Source organism: Struthio camelus, chromosome W, assembly GCF_040807025.1.
Source record: "Struthio camelus isolate bStrCam1 chromosome W, bStrCam1.hap1, whole genome shotgun sequence".
Lineage (NCBI taxonomy): Eukaryota > Metazoa > Chordata > Aves > Struthioniformes > Struthionidae > Struthio > Struthio camelus.
In genome coordinates, this window is record NC_090981.1 from 59,643,645 (window position 1) to 59,657,729 (window position 14,085).

A 14,085-nucleotide genomic window follows, 5' to 3' on the forward strand; every position below is an offset into this window, starting at 1 on the left:
CTCTCTACTCCTTCCCTTCTCTCTCTCTCTCCCCCTTCCTCTCTCTCTCCCCCTTCTCTCTCGTCCCCTCCCCCTTCTCTCTCTCCCCCCTTCTCTCTCTCCCCCTTCTCTCTCCTTTCAGCTTTCTGAAACGAAGGTCTTTACTGCTTCTTCTGTTCCAGCTGAGAATCATGTTACTCCTGGACAAAGGTAAGCTTTTTTTTCACCTTCTCCTCTATACCTAAAAATGTTTCACTTAGTGAAGCAATGTTAGCTTGCATTTATTAAAGTAAATATTGAATAAAACGCAAGGGAGGTCTTGATCAGAGATTGCTCAAACTAATTTTTAAATTTTGAAAGCCTTACTTGCAAGTAGTTGATTCTGTGTGTTCTGGTGTTACCTGTATTAGACTGCGGATGTAGAGCCAAACTTGTCAGATCCATGAGGGTAATACAGCAAAGAGTGTGACTTTTGCACACAAGGAATACTATATAGTAGGGAACAGAAGTGTTCTACTTCTGAAAAGGAAGCACTGGCGTTGCTGTGCAGAAAACGGGAAGCCAGACCCTCCAGGTTCAGGAAGTGTTCAGAATGCATCTCTTTTTCTTTTAAAGTATTTGTCAAGGTTGCATTAGCAAGAAGGTGAATTGCCTGAGATCATCAAAGTTACTTGCCTTTGCTCAAGGTAGGGATTTCACACAGAGAACCCGAAGTATGGTCGCTGCTGCCTTACTTTGCTTTTCTTTGTCTTCACGCCAGTGCCTGACAAATGGTGATGTGGAAACAGTTGCCTGACTTTGTTAACACTTCCTCACGTTACAGGAAAGCAGGTTAAAGCTGCGAGATTAGTATTTCTGTAGTCAGAAGGCATGATATCCGAAAACTAGATGGCCTTATGGTCCCAAACATCTTGATACAGCTTTACTGCTATACTTCCATTATAGCATGGAAGGCACTTGGAGGAGGCATGGTGTCAATTGGTCTAGAGTCTATATTCTTCTTAAGTGATACACATTAGTTCTGATGTAAATATTTTCCCAAGTGGATGTCTCTCAAATTATTTCAGAAAACATTGCCGTTTATAAATTCAATATCTGCTTATTGGATTCCACCCCCCCCCCCCCTTTCCTAAAAGAAACCTTTTGGATGTTTGCTTCAGTAGCTGATCAATATCTCTAGTACATTTTATCCATAGTAATAAAAGTGTTAAAAGCACCTCTTCAGCCCAAGCTTGCAGTGTATTTAGGATAAACATCAGTCAGAATTTTTTGAGTAATTTCTTTTATTATGTGAGCGCTTTGTTTTATCTTGGATAAACCTCTGCTAAACATATTGGGGGTAATAAGCCATGCTAAAAATATGAAAATAGATGTTTCTTATCCTGTTTAGGTATATGTGGAAGAGCAATTTCAGATGTATGCTTGTTATCTGAGATACTTAGCTTTTATTTCTGCTGCTCTTGCAGCTTCTGTGTGATCAGGCAATCACTGAATTGCATGTGTGACTTCATCTGCTACCATCCTCATGCCCACCTTATGCAGGGGGTAGGCCTTTGATCCCTTACTCTTTGTAGAGGGGTTGTGTGATATACAGGGGATGTGAATTATTGATACATATAATGGGTTGGTAGGTAGAATTCACTGAAACATGACATCTCTTTTATCACTTGTCTCCAGTTACATGCTTATATTAATATAGATTACTTATATGATGCATGATGTGGTAGGAGTTGATAATATTTGAGGACAAGTGCCAAAAACACTTAGATTCTAATTGCAGTGGGAAGTCTCAGCTAGCAAAATTTCCCTTTCTAGTAGAAACCTCTGTTCCACCTCTTCATATAGAGAGTTCTTGTGTGGTAGGTAGAGAAGTAAGATTCACAAAGACTTTCTGCTTTTGTGGGTATGGTAGCTTCATCTGTGTGCTGTTAGTGCTTTCTTCCATTTCAACACGGCGTAGTCATATTTACTCTAGCTAAACTTTGCTTTTTATTGCAGCATTGATTTGGTAACACTACTTCAAAAGCCTGTGACTTCCACCCAAGAAACAGAAGGCAACTCATTTGAGGCTCCCCAGCAACAGACCTTTGGCCAAGCCCTAGTCTTCACAAATTCTCAGCACAGTACCCAGATAGCATCAGGAACTGGCAGCTCCAGTGCTGTAAACTCCTATTCTCCTCAGAGTCTGGTAAAATTGTCTTATGGTTTCTAAATGCTCTACATCTTGAAGAGTAAATGTTTCAGGTCGAACAGCTCTTTCAGTAATGGCTGTTTCATGAGATGTTTTGATGTTTGTAAAATTCAGGGTGCAGATGTTGAAGAAACTGGATTAGGAATAGCTTCACAAAAATGTAAAATATGTGACTTTTTTCTCGTTTTTGCTAGGTGCTTCTTTCCTGGTCTACATGAAGTACTTGTATTAATTTTTGAGTAGAGAACAGATGAGTTTAATGCATCCTGATTTGAGATGAAATTGTTTGTTTATAAAGTGAAGTTCTATGCCAGAAAACTATGATGTGGTATTTCCAAGCACATATCTGACTGTTGTTTGTGGAAAACTGACTATTTCTGAGTTTTCTGGAGTGAAGAAAAGTGGCTTCCCTTCGTTAGTAATTTTGAGGGTTTGAACTTGGACACTTGAAAAGCTTCTCAAAAAATGAATACAACTATTAGTAAATTTTAGGTTGGGAGGCCAAATCCACTAGCCCAATGGAGCAGTGCTGCTGTACCTCCATGACCCCAGATCCAACCAGTAACAAGGCTAAGAATATATTCCTGTACGAACACATGTATACAACACGTATACGCAGCTTGCCATACGTATCAACACAGACAGATGCACACCATCCGCAAACAGCACCAACAGCCTTGGTCTTTTCCCCTCTGGCTGATCAGGAAGAAGGTCTGTTAGGGGGACATAGGTATACCTATGTACACAGTGTGGATACCTACAGCAGCTGGGCTTAGATACTCAGCCCATCCAGTAGCTGGCCCTGGATCCCCAGCCTGCCCAGTTGCTGGCACCTGGACGTGTGAGCCCCCAAGGCCGGCAGCCACACTCAAATTGCTGGTACAGACCCCCTCCCTATCCCCATCCCCATGCACACGCGTGCACGCACACATGATGCACACACTAGACGCACACATGCAGATGGGTCTCAGTTGACCCCACAGTGTCTCTGGCAGTTGGCTGAGACTCCGCTGATCTCCCCAGTAGCCAGCTACCCCTGTGGCTTTGCCCTTAGAGAGACGTGCACACCCAAGCGGGTGTCCCAGTTGACCCCTAGATCCTGCGGTCTCCCTGGCAGTCACCTGGAACTCGTCTGATCCGTCTGTTAGCCAGCAACCCTGTGGTCTTGCCCTTAGAGAGAGGGAGGATGCCCCCCACCCCAGGTCAACTAGCCCATTTGTCTGGCTTGACGTTGTTAATGATTGCACATTCGCTTGCATACCCTCGTTCACCCCAGTCGCTGGCACCATAGACGCATGGGTCCTCTGACCCATGATCTCCCTCCAGCTGCTGGCACTTACTTCACTTACTTTGGTCTCTCCAGTTGCCGGCACCACAGACACGCGGGCCCTTACTACCTGTGGTCTGACTGCAGTTGCTGGCACTTAGACATGCTCCCCAGTGCACACGCATGCACACAGACTAGTGTGTCCCTCACTCAGGAAAATAGAAAGGAATTTCATAAGAAGATAGGACAAACTGCACTAATCAGGCACAGGACATGGCCAGACAAGTGTACAGCCGCCTCTTTACATGCAACGGGTCCTCTTTTTCCACTTATCCCCTTAGTTTCTGAGGTTTGTTCCTCTCCAAATAGCCTGGATGCCTCCTTTTCTCCCCTAAACATCCCATAATAAGTCTCGCACGATCCCCGAATGCTCTTCCCCTGCATCCTATAATGTGTAATACTGCCCTTAGGCAGTAACCCTTCTCATTCTGGAAGGTGCTCTGGAGAACTGCTCCTGTTGACTCATCTTGCAGGATTTCACACTTGGACAATAAGGCTGCTGCTCTCCTGAGACAGCTCTGGGAGGAGCCTGGACGGTTCCTCTAAGTAGGTGATTTGGGTTCCCCCACGTTCCATGGTGCTTCTTTGCTGCTTAGTGTGTGTGGAGCTGTGCTTTTTATCACATAAGGTAACAGTAAACACATGCTATTTTGAGATGCGAAGATTCAAGTAAGTCAGCATTATTCTAGGCACAGCAGTGGAAGTACACTTAGTGGATAGGCAGAGGATCTGGCCTTACACTGCAACAGCTGAATTTTTAGTTGTCATTTATTAGTAATCCAGGGCTGAAAAGGGTTGAACTGTTGCCAAATAGCAGCTGTAGGCCTTGATCATAAGGGTACGTTCAAATTATTTACTACATACTTATCTCTCCCCTTTTTTTGTGTGTGTGTGTTTTGCTAGTCTGCAGTTCTCTGTTCTGGCTTTGGAGAACTTGGATCTTCTAAATTGGCAAACTCTACTGGACCCCAAATCTTGGATCAGTTGAAATCTCCAGGTTTGGGTCAGTTTACCTCTCAACAAAACAATAGTAGCTCTACTACCACTACCACGACTACCACATCATCCTGGGATCTAAAGCCCCCCATTTCTCAATCCTCTGTCCTTAGTCAGTTTGGTAAGTGCTTTGACATAGTTTTCTCTCTCTCTCTGTCCTAGTCAATGAGATTTCTCAGCACAAACAACAGTTTAAAATGGACATGATGAATGGCTTTTTTTGTGAAATGTACTCATAATAATATGATTGGATAGGACATTTAAAGTTCCGCTTGTTTGCTGATAGAGGATGTTATGAATATATCACAAAATAAGTTTTAAGAGGCTTAAGCCTATCAACAGAAGCAGTGCATCTTGTTGAGCTTTCATGTAATGATTTCTTTGAATTAATTTACTTAAAATTTAAATGGAAATTTAATGTGGCTTTGCTTCTCAGCAAATCCTGAAAAATATTCGTTTTGGTCATTCTGTCTGTGCTGCTTTTAGCTGAGTATAAAAGTGTACTGTATTTTGTCTTTCTCTTTTTTCAATTTTTTTTTTTTTCTCCTAACCATTGCATGAATTTGCAATGAGTATTTTTCTTCATAGTGTGCATCCCATCCCGGTGTTTTTTCCTCATGTACAAGTCTACACCTGCTGAGAATGATGCAGATTATGTTTTTATCTTTTCATAACCATATGGATTTTTCATTTAATTGATTAAATTAGGATAAGTGGGTAAAAATGACAGGAACTTTTTTTTTGCAGCGTAGCTTGTAGCAGTGCTCTCACTGTCAGGAAAGATAGGTCTTGTATCTACCTTGTGTTTGTATGTGTCTGTGTATGTTTCTAAATAGATAAGCAGCCAATTTGGTAGTAGCTATAATCTTTTGCACCCAGTAATACTGCTAAAATGTTTATGTACATTTTAAGTCACTTTCTTATGCAGTTTACCAACTGAATATACCAATCTTGTACGTTGTGAGTGCTGTGGATCTCTTTATTAGCCACTGCTCTGAGCCATTGCCTGACTTTCAGTATCTGAAAACCGTGAAAGGGAACACTTGGAAAAAAAAACTACCCATGTCTAGTATGTCTCGACTTTCAGCCAGATTAGAATGATAGATGACTTCCTGCTTGTGCTGAAAATCTCCTTTTTAGGGTCAGGAAATCCTAATTGATAATACCTCTAAATTGCAACTCCAGACACTTTGAAAGTAACCACAATTTAGAGGAACAGTTAACTACAGTGAAAATTGCAGTATTTGACTAAAATAACCTGTGATGGTTTTTTGAGGCCTAATATGTGATAATACCTATTATGACAGTCACATAGTATCTGTTTTCATATTTTTAAAGAAAGATAAATAATAGTAGCTCAAAACTGTGTTTAATGTGAGGAAAGTCAGGTATTGGCTTTTATTACGGCAATGGTGGTGTTCAATGTGGAACTCGTGATGATATCTGAAAGAGATGGTATACACTATGGCTGTAAAATGTGTCAAGTGTGTCATAGCTGTAAACTGTGTCAAGCCCCCTCCCCCAAATTCTTAACATGAAGAGTAGAAGCCCGGAGAGGTGATTTTAATGCTTTAATTTTGATATTCCTTTTTCCAAATGCTGGCTAGACTTTAAATCCCAGCCTGAACCATCCCCAGTTCTGAGCCAGCTGACTCAACGACAGCAGCAGCAAACGCAGGCGGTCCCTGTTCCTCCTCCTGGGTTGGAGTCCTTCTCCTCCCAGGTAAAGCTCCGAGAGCCATCGCCAGTAGACACCTCTACAGCTGTAAGCAAAATGTTGCAGCTCCCCAGCATATCTATGGATAACCAGACAGTGACAGCCCATCAAACCCAGCAAAAACAGATGAAACCACAAAAGCGGAGGATAGCTCCAGCATCCAAGGTAGGTAATTCTGTGGGAGCTCGTCCTCTGTAAACACATAATGTGAGTTACTAGGGAAAAGGAGAGCAAGTGTGTGGTGTATTTCTTGTCTGTAAAGCAGGAAATTCAAAGCTGTATAGTCTTACAGTCCAAAATACAGTGATGTTGTCTTTCCCAAGCACATATCTGATTGCTCTGTGTGGAAAATGACTGTTCTGAGTGATTTTTGGATTGACTTAGTGATATCTACAAGATGTATGTTGGATAAAGGGGGATGGACATGGATGATACCTTCGTATTACAGAATGGCATGGCTTGCTCTTTCAGCCCCAAATCAGGACATAGAATCAATAAATGAATTTCAGGTTACAAGAATATAGTTTATATGGTGTAAACTGGAGGGTTGTGGCAGATATAGTTAGCAGCAAATGTTGTTGTGATAATTGAATAAGCCTGTAGTTAAAGGAGGGGAAGTTGTTTGTTAGATATACCTTTAATATAGCTAGTGTATATGAAGGAATGGTGACTTTTTCTTTTTCTTTAAGATTCCTGCCTCTGCAGTGGAGATGCCTGGATCAGCTGATGTGACAGGGCTAAATGTTCAGTTTGGAGCTCTGGAGTTTGGGTCAGAGCCTGCCCTCCCAGAGTTTGGATCAACTTCAAGCAATGAGAATACCAGCCAGGCGACCAACAATAGCTTGTACTCGAAATCTGTAAAGTACGTGCACGTTCCCTTTGTGCATTCTTGCATGTCCTCTTTAAGGGTCAAGTTTATACCAAAAATGTGAAGGCAAAGTTACCATGTAACAGAACAGGGAAATATGATGAATTGTAAGGCTCTGTGTTTTCTGTGGGTCACAATTTGAAGCAGGGATCTCTCCTCTAATGGCAGTGAAAATCTCTTTGGATGCATTAGTTTGAAATGTAGATGAGATGCATGTAAATAACCATATAATAAGCTGCCCTTTATAGCATTACTTTCTCATATTTAATTGTCCTGTCTTTCAAATCTTTTTGAGGATTTAACTCCTCAGAGCCCCAATTCTTCTCCTTTTGATCCAGGAGAGATGAACGTTGTACGTTATATATCTGTGTCAGTAGACTGGCACCAGATTACAGATCTGAAGCTCCTATAGGATGATAAGAGAGTATGTGGAAGCTCTTACTTAAATGCTAAAATTACCAATGGTTTAAATACAACCATACTATAACACTTACTTCTTTATGCATTAAAAATTTTGCTTCAGTAAAAATACCGTACATTTTTTCAGAAATACTGTAAAAATGAACTTTTACGTTGACTTGTAGTTTGTAAATGATTTAAGCTGTTTAGAAAGCAATAGTCTTGTATATTTTTAGAGTATTTTTTCCTCTTTGAGTAGTTCATTCTTAGGCTGTCATTGTAGTGTTAGAATTCTATTATGAAAAGAGATTAGGTCTATCTCATCTCATACCAGACTTCTGTGGACCTAGTTGTTTAAAAAGAGTGGGATTATGATGTTTGATTCTCCCAAAGTAAAATTATAGGTTTTTCATGATTAGGTTTTCTAATATAAGTAATGTGAATTGGAACCTATTTTGCATGGTTCTGAATAGCTGTATAGGAGCTGATGTTTTCATGAAGGTATCGACATGACATTTACCAAGATGATAAATAACTCTTACTTTTTTCAGTGATCCTTTGAATACCTCTTTGCCAATATCCAATACAGTACAGGAGTCCACCTACACCACCTCTGCCATCACCTCTTCCAGTCTGACCTGCTCATCCCAGAGCACTAGCCCAGTAACAGCAACAACCTCCTATGATCAGAGTTCTGTGCATAGTAGGATAGCATACCAAAGCTCCATGACTCCGTCTGAATCAACTCCTGTTGCAGTTACGGTGAGTGAATTTCAGAAATAAGACCTTGAGAAGAGTTTAATTATTCACGTTATCCACATTAGACTTGTATTACCCTGCTATTTTAATACTTTTAACCAAACCAAGTGGTATCTGTGATTCCCAAGCCATTCTGTTCTCTGTTCTTACTTTTCATGTAGCCATTTTCTTGCCATGCTGTATTTGGGATACAGTACCCTCTGATCTTATGAGCTTCAACATCTTAAAATTGCTGTCTGACCTTTCTTATTAGTAATACTTATCATTCGAGTTGAGTTCCCTTCCCTAAAGCATAGCTTTTAAGAAAGGAACTCTCTATATAAGTATTAGCCATGATATTTTGCCATATCTTGACAGTTTCTGTCCAAAGGTAATACCATTTATTAAGTTTATATGGCACCTAGCAAATGGATCCAAAACTGTTTGTGGCCCCTGCAGCAGCATTACTCTTTTGTTAGTTAGATTTAAGCGGCAGTGGGAATTAGTTTCATGTTTTATTTTAAAAAGCGTATGGGAGATCTAATCTAGGACGGAGAGGATCTCTCTCTGGAGGCGTTCAAAAGCACCTACTCCCTTCATATAGGGAATGTAGGTTTGTTTTAAGAGAACTTAATTTATTAAATGCTTAAGGAACTTGTGAGAATTTAAAGGGTTTTTTGTTTGTTTTTTTTGTTTTGTTTTTTTTTACATCTGGCCTTTGATATGTAATGGCTCAGTCACACTTGTCTTCTGCACTAGCTCGTATGTACTGGTGAGGATCAAGCGTAGACTATCCACTTCTGTACTCCAGCGTTATCCAAAAAACAACTGGTGCTTCTCAAGTCTTATCTTTCAATGGAAAAAAATGGCGTTTTGGCGTCTCTGTGTAACTTGGATAGTTAAAATTGTGAGTTGCATTAGATCAAAAGCACAACCATTTCCTATATGTTAACGCAATTCTCTTTCTTGCATATCAGTGTAAACCTGAAGTTTATGTTGTATACCGTACATGGGAAGGTCCCCTTCAGATGGGTGTAGTTTGGGCAGCGTATGGGGTTCTGTATGTTCAGGACACCTTGCACTTGAGACAACTTTAATATGTGGTTTTGTTAAAGGCAGTAACGAGTTAATTTCCTACCTTTATTGTCTTTAAGTTTAGAATGAACATAGAATTTTGCATGAAGCATGTTGTATGTGTGAATCACTCTGTAAATTTAACATACCTCTGTAAGGTGACTTATTCATTTCTCCTTTGTTTACAGAATGGGCACAGTGGTGTTCGAACACAGCCAACTCTTGACAGTAAGTTTTTAACAAAGCTCCGTTATACACAGGACCATTTTTCTGACCTTTCCTTACTACTTGGTATGCACACAATAGTAGCAGTGATACCTGGTTTAAGGTTTTATACAGTTCTCACTGTTTATCTTTGTCTGACCAATATGAGTTTGTTTTGTACTTGCAAAGAACGTACAGCTTGCTAATTGGCTAATACCGATATATGAAATTAGCCCTATTTTTATATAAATAAATATATATATATATGTGTATACACACACACACACACACACACACACACACATATATATATACACACACACATATATATATATATATATCTCGAAATGTGCAATCCTGGGCAGACTTAGAGTTTGAAACGCTGCCATCCCATCCCTCCCACCCCCCCCCCATTCTAATTCCTGTGCCCCAAGTTATTGTGTGTGTGTGTATATACATATTAAAATTGTTATATATATATTTTATATATAATATATATATATTTTTTAACCAATTTTTCCAGTTCCCGTTTGGGAAGCTGTGATTAGCCTTTAGTGGTAGTGAAGCAAAGCCACATACTTTTAAAGTATATCTTAGTGAGTGTAGTGCTGCTTATGCCCTGTTGCAACCCTGTGAGCAATACGGGTGACTGCTCTGCTCCCTCTGCTGGGTGGCTTGCCGTCTTGTGGTAGAGTAAAAATACTAGAGTGTTGTCTCCGATTTAGGCATTATTGTTTTCTTTGTACTGGCTTGTTTTTCGTGTGCTATTTTACTTGTAATGCCCTTATAGCTCTCTTCCTGGAGTTAAAATAATTAAAATACAATTTTTGCTCTTTTGGCCTTTATGTGCAGCTTTATGGAAGTTTTTAGGGCAGCAGCGTGAATTAATATCATTTGTAATTCCCACACTTCAACTTTAAGTCTGTCCTCCTCGTAAACATCTCCTCAGTTGTGTCAGTAGTGGGGTAGCTTTTTTTTTTTTATTATTTATACTTATGAACAGAAAGGACTTGAGTATTCAAACCGGTAAACGCTGTTTTTTCTTAGCACCAACTTGTGTTGAAGTTACCTCTTAAAAGAAATTGTAATATATAAGACAGTTTTTCAAATGGAAAACTTTCTTACCCTCAAGTACAGAATTAATGAACAAGGTGTTGAAATTCACTACAAGACTTACCTTTTTGCTATGGAAAACAAAATTGCAAGAATTCCTAATATTTTTGTAGTTACTTTTTAAGAGCTTCATCACTGGTCCCTTTTTCTATGCCAGTTCTCTTTTGACTTTTGTTTTTTTTCTATGTTGCGAGCCTGTAAGCTGGAATCCCCTTTCTTCCATGTGTCTATTTCACACATCGAAACTATTTTGAAACCTTTCTCTTTTTTCTTACCATTTAAAAGTACTGATCTTTATCCTTCTGTATGTGCTGCTAATAGCTTAGTTAGTAATATTTTTCATCTCTCATCTTTGCTGCTGTTATTCTTTAATATCCAGATCTCATCCTCTCTAAAACTTAAGTCATTCAAAACATGACTGTTGCTGTTCTACTTCTGACCATCCTATTTCTCGCCTAGTGTGGTGGCTTTTTTTTTTTTGGTACATCTTATAAAGGCTCTTAATGAAGATGACGATTTGCTCCCCTCAGGAGGGGACATCTACTTTGACTTCAAGAAGTGAACCAATCAGCCCTGTTACAAATACATTGAGAGTTGTAAATGTCATTTATGTATTTATTTTTAAATTAATGTTGCCAGGAGGTATGGGGTAATACAGCTGCCTTCTTCATAACTATACTTTCATTTTTGACACTTTTTATTTCCTTCTCTGTTCTGTTACCCTCATGCCTATTACTAAGGCTGAGACCTCTTCGTTTCTTTTTGTGTAGCACCCAATCCAACAACCTGACTTGGGACTTGAGGGAGAAAACTCAAACAGTAATGTGAACAGTGATGCTTAACTTCCAAGCACATATTTGGCTTTTGGTGAGGATTTTAAGTTGACTACTTTTATCCTCACAAGCATAAAAGTTAATGGTTGAACCCTTGGGTAAGGATCTTTGGTAGGGACCATGAAAGCATGGTCCAGCAGAAGGCAAGGCTAAACTCACTTCTTGAGTTTTATTGGTGAGCGAGCGTCTTTAATTCTGTGCTCTTCAGAGGACAAAAGAAAATAGTGTAGGAACAGCAGGGAAATTATCCTGGGCAGTTGAGTGTTCCAGTGTCTTATTAAAAGATAGCGATCTTCTGGAAAGGTACGTTTATGGTAAATAGATTCTACTGTGTACAGGCCAAAAATGTGATTTTAATGTTAAGCATTGCTTGTTATCCAAGTCAAGTAAAGTAAGGCAGTATTTGACAACTCTTTGGCCATTAAAAGTACTTAATGCTGTATTTGATGTAGCCTTTTATTATAGCTTGTTTTATTCTACACTTCTGACTCAGTGCCCCAAACGGGTAAGTTGCATGTGCCCTTTGTGCTCCAGTGAACCAAATTTCAGACTTGAGAAGTGCTGTGTAAGCGGAAGAGAAGAAGCAGAGGTACAGGCAAAAGTGGATTTGTGCAGTGCCCTGAAGACTGCAAATAATTTTCCTTTGTGGAAGGGGACTGGAATCAAATGCAAGGAATTTAAAACGTGGATGGAATTGTTGGCAAAAGCTAGTAATCAACTAGTGAGAGGTGAAGTGCAGAAGACTCTAGTTTGCTACATATGTACCAGTGAAGATCATAAGTCTGTTGTAGGTGACAAGCTTAAAGGGAAAAATTGTTAGTTCTGTTGCCATCTGAATTTTCTTTAATAGCCAAGCTGCTTGATACTGTTGCTGATTATCAACCGTCAGGTTTTTGTAAACCAAGTGGAGAATACTATCTTCCTGAATCCAGCTTGGGATGTTATGTATCCTGGAATTCATCTCTGAATGCCTTTTTCTAACTTATTGCAGCTACTTCATCAGCTCCAACATCTAAGACAGAGCCCTCTCCCTCATTACCTTCTGGGGGTTCTCTGCCTAGCGTGGTGTCCACTACTGCTTCGCTTCTGCCTTCAGCATCGCAGCACTCGGCAACGTTGTCCAGCTTGCCTCAGTCCAGTGACTTGGCCAGCAGCTCACTTTCCCAGTTAAGCAGGTACAGTAGGAGTTGTGGTAAACTGAAAGGAGTTGATTTTTGGGGAAAGGGCAAATGTATGGGGGCTGTCAGACAGTAGGGTCCCCTTTTCTGTCATTAACTTAAATTAGGAGAGATATTTAAAGACACCAGGATATTTCGGGCTGTGAAGCGTAAGCCCTGGGCTGCCTCTTAATGATAGAGCAGCTGCTGCCCTCAAATTTTCATGGTGTACAAACAGCTTTCTGTTGCAAGGACCTCCTGCTTCAGTTTTATGCCAGTTAGTTAACTGATCCCCCAGTTTTTGTTGTTGTTTTTTTCCCTACTTTAACTGCAGTCCTGCTGTTTGTTAAGTACTTCAGATTTGAAATCGCTCCTTAAGAGTTTACTTCCTGGCTAATTGTAAGCATTGTAGTTTTATTCATGTTTATGTTTCTTAAAATTAAAAAAGTGAAATGCTTCCATAGGGACAACGTATGGATTTTTCTTTTTCTAAGACATTTCCTTAAGATACTTCCGAATATCAAATTGTTGCTCTTGGAAGTGCATTCAACACAGCTTAGCTCATTTGCATTATCTGTCTGTTTTTCAGTGCCTGTTACTTGAGCTCTGTCCTCAGGCATGTGACATTCTGAGGCTATCCTGGTCCGTTAAGTTTTTAACACTGACCTTTGTGCTATATTTGGGTGTAATCCCAGAAATGAATAGCGTATCACAGGTTTTCTCTGTTTCTTAGCTGGGGTATGATTGATCCCCTTTTATACCATGAATGTTTTCTGTTGAATGGAGTTGCAAATGTGTCAAATAATTCCATTCCCATTAGAAACGTCACTTCTCTGCATTTCCATTTTTTTGGAAAAGCTTTGTATGTTGGTAGAAATTTTGTTTGGAGGGTTGATGCTGTGGGGCAGATGCTGACTGTCATGAAAAGATGATACCTGAATTCCAAGCTTGTCCGCCTATTGTGCTGGCAGCTCTTGTCTGAGTCTCTACTCCAGGTCAGAAAATGAATTAAGGCCTCTTAGAAGAGGATTGTGTGGATGAGGGAGTGTTTTAGAACTACCTGCTGGACTAAACCATTTCTTTCCTTGCTACCTGAAGTGGTGTCATCCTGATTCCTGCAGATGAGGATCAGTTTTAATTACTCAAAGTGAAATGAATCTGTGAAAGTGCCAAGATTTGCACTGGTCCCTCACCTTGAGCAGCTGTCAGAAGTGTCCGCCCTTAAATTAGGGCATATTGTTTAGTCTGAAGCTTTATTATAAGCACTGCTGTGTGTGTGGGTTTTTTTTATGGCTATTTCCATGGAAATTACTAAATATTTGTTGAATTCAAGATCTCTCTTGCTCCTGATTCACATGAGGAGGGGCTTGTTGAACACCAAACCATAGATATTATGAAGTGAACATGCAAATACATGAATGATTACAGTCCAGTTCTAAGTCATTGTGTGATGGCTGGCTTTATTCAATGTTCTTTTTTTATATTCCAT

At 39.9% G+C, this 14,085-nt stretch overlaps 1 protein-coding gene and 2 non-coding genes across 33 annotated transcripts in view; all 3 read left to right on the forward strand.

Annotated features, from left to right (window-relative positions):
* The window catches only part of LOC104151998 (ubiquitin-associated protein 2), a 243,845-nt gene that overhangs the window by 56,944 nt on the left and 172,816 nt on the right, over positions 1-14,085 (forward strand). For all 31 annotated transcript variants that reach the window (XR_011137548.1, XR_011137549.1, XM_068926046.1 and 28 more), the window contains 8 exons: positions 122-189; positions 1,978-2,167; positions 4,401-4,614; positions 6,101-6,375; positions 6,900-7,072; positions 8,029-8,239; positions 9,478-9,517; positions 12,431-12,614. Coding sequence is in view for 29 of the 31 variants with exons in the window: in XM_068926046.1 (XP_068782147.1) it covers positions 122-189; positions 1,978-2,167; positions 4,401-4,614; positions 6,101-6,375; positions 6,900-7,072; positions 8,029-8,239; positions 9,478-9,517; positions 12,431-12,614 (1,355 nt within the window). In the remaining 2 variants the exon portion in view is untranslated. The remainder of the gene's footprint in view (positions 1-121; positions 190-1,977; positions 2,168-4,400; positions 4,615-6,100; positions 6,376-6,899; positions 7,073-8,028; positions 8,240-9,477; positions 9,518-12,430; positions 12,615-14,085) is intronic.
* On the forward strand, positions 2,479-2,562 carry LOC138064356 (small nucleolar RNA SNORD121A). The gene has a single exon (XR_011137602.1). It is a non-coding gene; the product is annotated as a small nucleolar RNA SNORD121A (small nucleolar RNA).
* Positions 6,502-6,586, forward strand: LOC138064357 (small nucleolar RNA SNORD121A). The gene has a single exon (XR_011137603.1). It is a non-coding gene; the product is annotated as a small nucleolar RNA SNORD121A (small nucleolar RNA).